A 10189-nucleotide genomic window follows, 5' to 3' on the forward strand; every position below is an offset into this window, starting at 1 on the left:
CAAGTCGTATCGACAAGGAAAAGAAATAAAACACTAAAAAAACAAAAAGATATAGATAAGCAAAAAACTTAACAACATTACAAAACAGTAACACACACACACACGCACGCACACTGACGCACACACACACACACACACACACACACACTCAACAACAACCCTCGTCGAGAGAGGGACAGGTAGAGAGACATCACCCTGACAAACAAATCAACGAATACATTTATGTTTTAAATGTAATCTTTATTGACCACCCAGTATATATACATATTAAAGGCGTCAGTAGAAAAGAAGACGAAGCATTGTATAAAAGATATCTTATGTACATACATAAGAGAATATCGTACTCTTTGTCAAACAATCAATCTCTTTAAAATAGACATAAGGCACGATTCTTGGCAGCTATCAGTCATCATCATATACAACAGTTGGCAAGATGCACTTCGATCCGAACGAACAAAAAAGCTAGGAACACATTTGATTATACATGAGAATGGGTCGCGAGGGAGGGAGAAAATGAACGATGAATACTGAAGTATAGTATAAATAATTATTTGAACAAAACAACAACTCAAAAATCTAATAGCATCAAAAAAGAGAAAGAAAACCTGGATACCATAAACACTACCGTAAGCTGAAAAGTAAATAACGATTTAAACACCGGCAGATTAAGCTAATAAAATGATGATTGGAACTCCGACTGAAAAAACACAGATAAAAACCAGAACCAAAGTAAGATGAACTTCACCCGCTGGGAAATGAGCAAAAATTTGATAATGATCTACAGAAATGTCAACACTGAAAACTGATTCTCCTGGCGTTGAAGGCTGTTGCCTTACACTGTTCTCTAAAATAACGAAGAAGTCAATCACTCTTGTAGCCTTGATGACAAAAGACAGTAACTGTCGACAGATAAGAAAAAAGTGTTGAAATGTTGTATTTGATACGTAGATACTGGTGTTTATACACACACACACAAATTAGCTATCAAAATTATAACAATGAGCTATTTTATTTTAAAGGACACTGGTTTAAAAACCTAGAAACTGGCACAGTTACAATGGAAAACCGCAAACTACTCTCAGAGATATAACTAACATTTCAGTCTGATGTTACCAGCCAACCATACTGAATGGTTAACTGAAGCAACCATCAGATTTTATGTGAATGAGTATTCCTCAGATACTTTCGCTCGAGCCATGCACGACGTTTTGGCCCGTTGATTGGCACCTAATAAAATCGATACCCCACAGGTGGGGTGGGTGAAAAGAAATGAGAATTACTTCAGTGATATGCCAGCTCACCCCTCTCATCCTCAAGAGAGCCCAAGTGAGCATTTCATGCGAAAAAAACACATCTATTGCTTGGCTTCAAAACATTTTTTTTTAGCAAAAGTCAATCAAATGCCCATGCACTCACGCACCCACGCAGGTTAGAATCAATGCATTTCTACACGAAATCTTTACAGATCGAAACATGCCAACATAGGACGACAAACAACGTTTAAGTAGAATTTCATTCATTCGATAGAAACGTGAAACAATATGGCACACCATCACTTCCTCATGCAAACATTCATCTTCTCAATACACGCGTTCTCAATGTCATCCGACGCCGCATTTTACAGTAATATACAACCTCTTGCAAATTCGGTATTTTACGAAAATACTTTATCGGGATGTCTATGGAATGTCAATTTGATGCAAAAGGCTCAGAAACGACCTCAACTTGGTCTTGTTATGTATAGACCTGTGTGTATCTGTGTCAGATTTTTTGTCGAGAAGTGTCACTTTCACTGTGTTTCTGGCCGAGCCCGTGTCAATCACGGAGATTGATTCATGCATGTTGGTTTCACGGAAACAGAGTCATCTCATGTTATACGGTGCAGACGTCTCAATCAGTCTGAGAAGCAGACAACCACACCATCATGCTCGTCGACTGTTGCAAGTCGACATTGAACATTCGCTCTTTGTATAGTCATTAAAGTTATCACACCTTTTTTGGATTGTTCTGCATTTATTTCGCACCACACGGAAGGAAGGAAGGGCTCTGTCACTTACCACGACTCGATGGAGTCACTGGTAAGTGGTCCGGCAATATCATGTTAACCTTGAACTTTGTGCGGGTTCCCTCAGACGGTGACGGTTGTCGGTAATGTCGTCTGGTCCTGTCGCCACTTGGAGTAGTTCCGCCAGTGTTTGAGGTACCACGTGATCAGGTCGGTCAAGGACACGAAGGACCTTTTCTTCGTCGTGGTTCCGCTTCCGGTCGTAACGTCACCAGCGAAGCTTTCGTCAACCATGTCTGCGTTGTGTTCTGACAGTTCGCTGTAGTCTTCGGGGTTGAAGTTTGCGTCTGTCAGGTCAGGATTGACGTCATCGCTATACGTCAGCGTAGCGCTGGTTATGACGTCAATATCGACCTCAGACTCGTCAGCTTCGGCCTTGTCTGTGGATTCCGTGCTACTCGAGTCCGTGCTGCTCACGTCTTGGGATGACTCTGTCTGTGTTTCTTCGGTTTGGGTTTCTGTCGATGGGGCTGCAGAACTTACTGTTGAGACAAATTCTGTTGCTTCATCTGCTGTGGTGGATTTTGTTGCTTCCGCTTCTTTCTCCTCTGACGAATTGGTTACGTTGTCAGGAGATGAAGCCGTAGTAGTAGTTGTGGGTGCATTGGTGGTGGTACTGGCATCAGAGGTTGTTGTTGGCTGAGCTGTTGTGGTAGTGTTGTTTTCTGCTGTGCTGTTAGCAGTAGTAGTAGTAACAGTTGGGTTACTGTCTACGGTTGTACTATCGCTGATGGTAGAAGCTGTGGTTGTGGTGGTTGTAGCGTTTTCAGTAGATTCAGTAGAAGCGTCGACACCGCTGTTGGTTTCTACAGCTTCGTTTTCTTCGCTGGGCGAGTCTTTGGGGTCTTCAGAGACAGGAGAGAATTGTTTGGAGTCGGCAGAGTTTTCCATCTCATTCTTCTTGCTGACCATAGCGTTTTCGGCCTCCAGTTTCGCCTTGTCGCTGAGGTAGGCAACGGGGATCTGTTCAGACTTTTCTGGAATGGTAGTGTCTGTGGCGTTGGAGGGAGAAGTGGTGTTGGCGTCTGACAAGCTGCTGTTGGCGTTGATTACCACTGTGGTGGTTGTTGATGCGGTGGTTGTCGTAGTGGTGGCTGCAGTGGTGGTGGTGGTAGTTGAGGACGATGTTTCGTTCTTGGTTTCCTTGTTCTTGTCAGCTTCCGTGACAGGGGCTGGTGCTTTGGTTGTCTCGGTGGCGTTAGAGTCTTCTTTCTCTGTGACTGCAGCTAATGTTGTGCTGTTGGAGTCATCGCTTGCGATTGTAGCGGTAACGTTGGACTCCTGAGCCTTTTCAGTGGCGGTTGACGATTCATTTTTGCCGGTAGCAACTGTTGCCTCCACACTGCTCTCAGTCGTGGTGGAAGAGGGGCCATTTTGAGACTGGGTTGTTATGGTTTTGTTAGCATCGTCAGCCAGCGAGGCAGTGGTGGACTGAGTGGTAGTGGTGGTGGCAGAAGAAGATGATGACTTCGGAGTCTCAGTGCCCTCGGGCTTAGCATTAGCATCTTTCTGCGCCACTGTGCTAGATTCTGTGGCCTCAGTTTTGTTCGAAACGGATTCAGCTTCGGGAGCTTTTGTGACTGTTTCGTTCTGCACGGAAGGAGAAGTTTCGTTTGAGAGTTCAGCGCTGGGAGTAGCAGTGACATTAAGCTTCTTGGATTCAGCGTCGGTGGAGATTTCTTCTTGGACTTTGATGACCGTTTGCTTCTTGTCTTTGGGTGCTACTCCGTCCAGCTCGTTTCTCATCCCGTCGTCGTGCTCAGCATCATCGCCCTGAACTTCGTTGTCTTTGCTGGTTTCATCGTCACTTGAGCCATCGCTGCTGTCGTCTTCGATCTTCTTCAAATCTTTGGCTGCGTAAGCTTCGGCTTTGGGAGTGGTCAGTTCAGCTGTGGTGTCTTCCGACTTTGTTGTTGAGGATGCAGGAGTTGTTGTTGAGGTATTTGAGCCAGTGGTGGTGGGTGTTGCGGCAGTAGTAGTGTTAGTGGCAGCGTTGGTGGTGTTTGTTTTGTCGGTTTGTTCAGCAGCCTGGGTGGCGTTGGATGAACTGTCAGTTGTTGTCGTGGAGGCTGTTGTCGTTGTTGTTGTGGAGCTGCTTTCTGTTGCGTTAGATTTTGTAGTTGTGCTTTGAGTAGATGTGGTGTTGGCATCATCAGCAGACTTGGCGGTCGTTGTGGTGGTGGTAGAAGCTGCTGTGGTTGTGGTTGTATCCTGGCTTGGTTTGTCAGTGCTCTTTTCTTCCTTTGGCTCTTCTTTGGTGGTTGTGTCCGCGGGTTTCTGTGTGGTAGCTGGCTTCTCTTCCTTCTTGGCTTTCTTCTCGTCACTGGCAGCTGCTTTCTCTACTTTCTTCTCTTTCTTGTCGCCGGCTTTGGCTTCTTTTGTGTTCTCTTTCTTCGCCTTCTTGTCGTCTTTTTCAGATTCAGAGGCAGCCTCGGCTTTGATTTCTTCTTTGGTGAGCCCAGCCAGGGCAGAGAAAGCCTGGATCTTAGGGATTTCCCAGTCGGCGTCGCCAGAGTAGTCGAGTTCTTCCTCCTTGGTGATTTGCTCTTCAGTCAGGTCGAAGATCTTCTTGTCGCCTTTGCCCTTCTTCTCAGCCTCTTGCTTTTGGAGGAGACGCTTGTCGAAGACCTCGTCGGTTTCCAGCTCGACCATAATCATGTTGTCTGACTTATCCTGCTCCGTGGGCTTCGTGGCAGAGAACGACATGCTCTTGGCATCGTTGATGATCAGTCCCTCGGTCCTGAAGAGTTCATCGTCGTTCTCGTTGTTGTTGGTTGTAGTGGAAGTGGGCTGGGCTGGGGTGGACTTGGCAGCAGCCATGTTGGTGATGACCTTGCCGCTGACGTGCATGTCGTTGACGTTCTTGGTGGTGCCGAAGTCCTCTTCAGTGTTCACCTCAAGGAAGAGAGTGGGAGGCGTCTTGGTCTCAGACTCGACGGTCTCGACCGGCTCGGTCTCTTCCTTGTGCACGTCGGTGGTCTGCTCGTAGGTGATGGTGACTTTAGACGAGGCGTCAGTCTTGCGCTTGTCTCCAGGGCGGTGGCTGGCGTCACGGGAAACCACGTGCTTGGACCTCATGGCGTCGTTCAGCAGCTTGATCATGAACTTCTCGATCTGCACGTCCTCGGGGAGGTCGGAGAAGCCTTTGGGCGGTGCAGAGAGCTTCCTGGCGGCCATGGAGGGACGCTTGAAGGGGGAGGAGCTCATGGATCTACCCTGGGTGTTGTGGGTCCTGGCCCTCAGGCGGGAACCTCTGCGGAGGGACGCAGCGGCCGAGGGTTGTCTGTCGTTCTTCATCCAGGACACGGGCTGCACGCGCTGGTTTCTCATGGCGTAGAACGGGATCTTGCCTGCCGCCGCGGATTTCAGGCCTGAAGTAGTTCTCTTGGATGCTGCAGTGGTGGTGGTCGTTGTCGATGCGGTGGTGGAAGTCGTTGGGGCAGCTGTGGTGGTGCTGGTTGTGGTTGTGGTGGAGGTTGTGGTGGAGGATGAAGATGAGGTTGCGTTTGATGTAGCATCTGTTGGCTTGAGAGTGGAGGCCGATGCAGCTGTGTCATTGCCTGCTGTGGAGTTCTGTGCAACAGAGGCTTCGGTGGTGCTGGTTGAGACCTGCTCGTCTGATTTGGTGGGCTGGGCAGAAGAGGAAACGTTGGATTCTTGGGCAGCAGTCGTGGTAGTGGTGGTGGTGTTGGTGGCGTTGGCGACATTCTGGCTTGAGGTTTCCGTGGCAACAGTACCGGTGGTGGTGCTGCTCACAGCGTCACCAGAGGTGTTCTTTGCCATGTCAACAATGGTGGTTTTCGTCGAGCTTGTTTCAACGCCGGCCACGGTCGTGGTGGTAGGTGTCTTCACTGTGGTGGATGCTGAAGACTTGCCGGTGCTCTTGACGTCGCTCTTGGCGGCAGTCTTGACATCGCTGGCGTAGGGCTCGGGCTTAATGTGGTTGCTGCCTCGGAAGCCTCTGGGGAAGTCACTGCTGAAGGTCCACGAGTAGGTGCCAGTGGTTCTGAAGTTGGTGGTGCTGGGGATGTCAGTGGGGCCTTGGCTGCGGGGCTTGTTGAAGGAGAACCCGTTGAACTGGGACTTGACTCTGTCCACCGTCTTCTGGGCCTGGTTGAAGTTGTACAGAGGATCTTGCGGCTTAACGTCAGACGTCGTGTCTGAGGCGTCAGTGGCTTTGGGAGTGACGAGGCTGTTGTGGCTGTCATCGAAAGGTCTGAGCTTGGGACTCAGGACGTTCTTCATGTTATCAGCACGCTGCTCCTTCGTGTTGAGGAAGGTGTCGGCTTCTTCAGTAGTCTCCAGGCTGGGCAGGCTGGTGGAGGGGAGGTACGGGTTGACGATGCTGTTCTGGCTGTCAGCCTCGTCCTGCTGCAGGCTCAAGTCTTCCTCAGCTTCAGTGGTTGGTTCGGGCCTGAAGGTGCTTGTGGTGGTGGTGGAAGGCAGTTTGGGCTGGCCGCGGGTGGAGGGTTTGTGCTTGGGGTTGAAGATCTCTTCATCGGATACAGTGTGCTCCTCTTCGTCGTTAACCACAGTCTCGGTGCTCTCGCTGGGCCTACGTGTGGGCAAGGTGGGGAGGCTAGAGCTGCTGGAAGGAGCCGTGGACTCGCTGGAGACATCTTCAGGGGTAGAGGTCATGGGGAGGTCAGAAGAAGAAGGCAGGGAAGAGTCAGTGGAGGAAGCGATCAGATCTTCGAGAGACTCAGGGACTGGGGTGGAACCCATGGGGAAGTCGGAATAGTGAATCTTGTTCCTGAACTGCTGCGGGGAAGGAGAGAAGAAGGTGGTGGTGGGAAGGCCTCTGGCGGTCGACAGTCTTCTCCACGGTCTGGGCGTAGTGGTAGTGGTAGTCGTGGTGGTTCTTCTATTGTGGGAAGGTCTCCTCCACGACGCCTTCGGGGTCTTCTTCGTGGTGGTCTTCCCGGGGCCTTTGGTCACGCCTTTCCTGTTGTTCATGCGGAACTCGTTGAAGCTGAAGAGGCTCTTGGCGCGGTAACCCTCGATGCAGTTGACGTTGTGGGGCCAGTTGCAGACGTAGGTCTGGTCGTCGAAGAAGAGTCCGGGCGGGCAGGACTTCCTCATGGGTTGCCAGTTGTAGCAGTGGTAGAAGGTGGAGCAGCTGTTGGGGTCGGTGACGTAGGAGTAACCAGAGGGACAGCGCACGCCTTCCGTCACCATGTCTGGAAGGAAGAAAGGTAAAGTTTTCAATGAAAAAAGGTCTGTCGAAAAGTTAAGTTCTTCAATGAAAAAAGGTCTGTCGAAAAGTTAAGTTCTTCAATGAAAAACGTTTACGGAAAGGCACGCTGATATAAGTCAATACCATTTCAGTAGAAGATGAGGCGATATCTGTTTTTAATGCAAGAAATGGGTCTAGAAAGGTGCGACACGGCGTATCAGTAGGTAAAATCATATATAATGCCTTCCATACTCAGGTCTGGGAAGAAGAAAGGTTAAGTCGTTCAATGAAAAATGCCCGGGGAAATATAAAACGCAGCATATCAGTGGAGGAAGAGGCAACATTTTAGTGAACGGAATGCTTTTCATGATAAAGTTTGAAGGAGTATGTGTTCGTTGCTGATTTAAAATGTGTGTGGAAAAGTACGTTGTAAGAGTAGCAAATGGCAAAATAATAGTGAACGCCTACCACGATAAGGTTTGGAAACAAGAAAGGTTTATGTTCTTCGATGTAATATGCCCAGATGGAAAGTAAGATACAGCTTAGCAGTAGGACAAAAGGAGAAATTATGGATAATGCTTTCCATGATAGAGGTGAAAAGATTAGGGCAAAAGAAGTAAATTTAAGGTTTTGTTTTTTCAACCAGCTATTTAGGCTGTTGATTTAAAAATGTAAAGAAAAAAAAGGAATCAGCGTTAATTAACCATGTTTTATTGATAGCAAAAATGTGCATTAGCAAAGCTAAGAAAACTAAATCGCATATTTCATTGGAAATTGTATTTCAACAAGAACTTGCGCTACGAAAGGTTTATCCCCATTGTCCTAAGTTAGATTGTTGTTGAATTAAAACGTAATTTAATGGAAATGTAACCTGTAATGTACAAGAAAACAAAATTAAAATTTGATTGAAAAAAAAAGAAAAAAAAGAACAATGAAGAAGGATATGCTCACCGCCCAAAAAAAAAGAATAAGACGAAAGAGGCAAAAAAGATGGGTTGAAGCAGCCTTGCATGCAACAGAGGTCAAAAAAACAAAAAAAAAAAAAAGATGATGCTTTCCATGAACAGGTCTAAAAAGAAGAATGACGGTTACAGTTCTTCAATAAAAAATGCCCCGGGAAAGGTACGACGCTGCAATAGAAGTTTGTTTGTTCGTTCATGGGCTGAAACTCCCACGGCTTTTACGTGTATGACCGTTTTTACCCCGCCATTTAGGCAGCCACACGCCGCTTTCGGAGGAAGCATGCTGGGTATTTTCGTGTTTCAAAAACCCACCGAACTCTGACATGGATTACAGGATCTTTTTCGTGCGCACTTGGTCTTGTGCTTGCGTGTACACACGGGGGGTGTTCGGACACCGAGGAGAGTCTGCACACAAAGTTGACTCTGAGAAATAAATCTCTCGCCAAACGTGGGGACGAACTCACGCTGACAGCGGCCAACTGGATACAAATCCAGCGCGCTACCGACTGAGCTACATCCCCGCCTGCAATAGCAGTAGAGCAAATGGCAAAATATTAGTGAATGCCTCCAGTTTAGAAGAATACAAGCTCATCAGTAGGCAAAATTACAGTGAATGCCTTCCATGACGAGGCCTGGAAGAAACAAGGCTATGCTCTTCACTTCAAAATGGCTGGAGAAAGGCACGATGTAGCATATTAGTAGCGGAAAGGGCAACACTATAAGTGACTACCTACTACGACACAATGTCGAAGGAGGATTATATGTTCAGTTCTTCAATGTAAAATGTCTGGGGAAAAGCACCATACGGTGTATCAGTACATCAAAAGGCAAAGCTATTGTAAATACCACCCACAATGAGATTTGAAAAGAGGGTTTTGTTTTCTGATTTAGAATATGTGCGGAAAGGTACAAAACAGCCTATCAATAGAGGTACTGGAAAAAATATGGTAAATGCCTTCCACAATGAGGTTTGAAAAGAGGGTTTTGTTTTCTGATTCAGAATATGTGCAGAAAGGTACAAAACACCCTATCAACAGAGGTACAGGAAAAAAATATGGTAAATGCCTTCCACAATGAGGTTTGCAAGGATAGTGTTTTCTGATGTAAAATGTGTACAGAAAGGTAAGAACGGCAAGACATTCTTCTTCTTGGTTTGTTTCTGCATTCATAGGCTGCAACTCGTGTTGTGCGTGAGCAGGTTTTACGTGTATGGCCGTTTTTGCCGCCATTTTAAGGACATCGGACACCGGTTGACCCAAATAATAGATTTTGCTAACACTTTGCATGTAATATTTTCAGAGTGTGTTTGAACAAGTGTGAAAAAAGGAGAAAAATCAATCTGACAGACTTTATAATACAGAATTTTGAATGTAATAACATGTCAGGAATCACAAAAACGACGGTTGGGTAATTGAATGGGGTATCTGACCGATCAATTACAATCACGCCCTGAAACGCGTTCGCTCACATTGATTTAATTAATTGCCATACTTATCGTGGGGTTTCAAGCAAATGGTGCTTTGTGCGTCGAAAATTAGGTAGGGGAAAGGCTCCTAATATGGACCGGCTCCTAATATGGACCACCTCCTGTTCTGACAAACTAACGGCGCTAGAGCGCTCAAAACAATTTCATTCGCTGTATTCACCCTCTCTGGATAACTTGCACATGTCAAAACAGTTGCAGAAACACAAACCTCAAAACCGTTAGGTTTTTTCTCTTTTTTCACGTTTGGCAGCGTTCACTCTAAATTTGCCGCCTAAAACGGACTCGTTTCTGTCTACAGCCAAAGCTTTTATCACACAAAAATTGCTATATATGACAGCTAAGATGGTATTTGTTACATTTTAGCAGTGTTGACCCCGAGTTTTTCCTGCAAATAGAAAATAATAGCAAAATCTCAAAGTATGTGCGAGTCCCCTAATATGGACCACCTTCAACAAATCGAAGAAAATAAAAGCTAAAGGCTATTTTCATTAATTCATTAA

At 46.6% G+C, this 10189-nt stretch overlaps 1 protein-coding gene across 1 annotated transcript in view; it reads right to left on the bottom strand.

Moving 5' to 3' along the window:
* Positions 1–219: 219 nt before the first annotated feature.
* LOC138978717 (mucin-22-like) overlaps positions 220–10189 on the bottom strand; it is a 25536-nt gene continuing 15566 nt past the window's right edge. The window contains exon 5 of the mRNA XM_070351508.1: positions 220–7245. Within this exon, the coding sequence (XP_070207609.1) occupies positions 2129–7245 (5117 nt within the window). The 3' untranslated portion in view covers positions 220–2128. The remainder of the gene's footprint in view (positions 7246–10189) is intronic.

This window comes from Littorina saxatilis, linkage group LG10, assembly GCF_037325665.1.
Source record: "Littorina saxatilis isolate snail1 linkage group LG10, US_GU_Lsax_2.0, whole genome shotgun sequence".
NCBI classification, from domain to species: Eukaryota; Metazoa; Mollusca; class Gastropoda; order Littorinimorpha; family Littorinidae; genus Littorina; species Littorina saxatilis.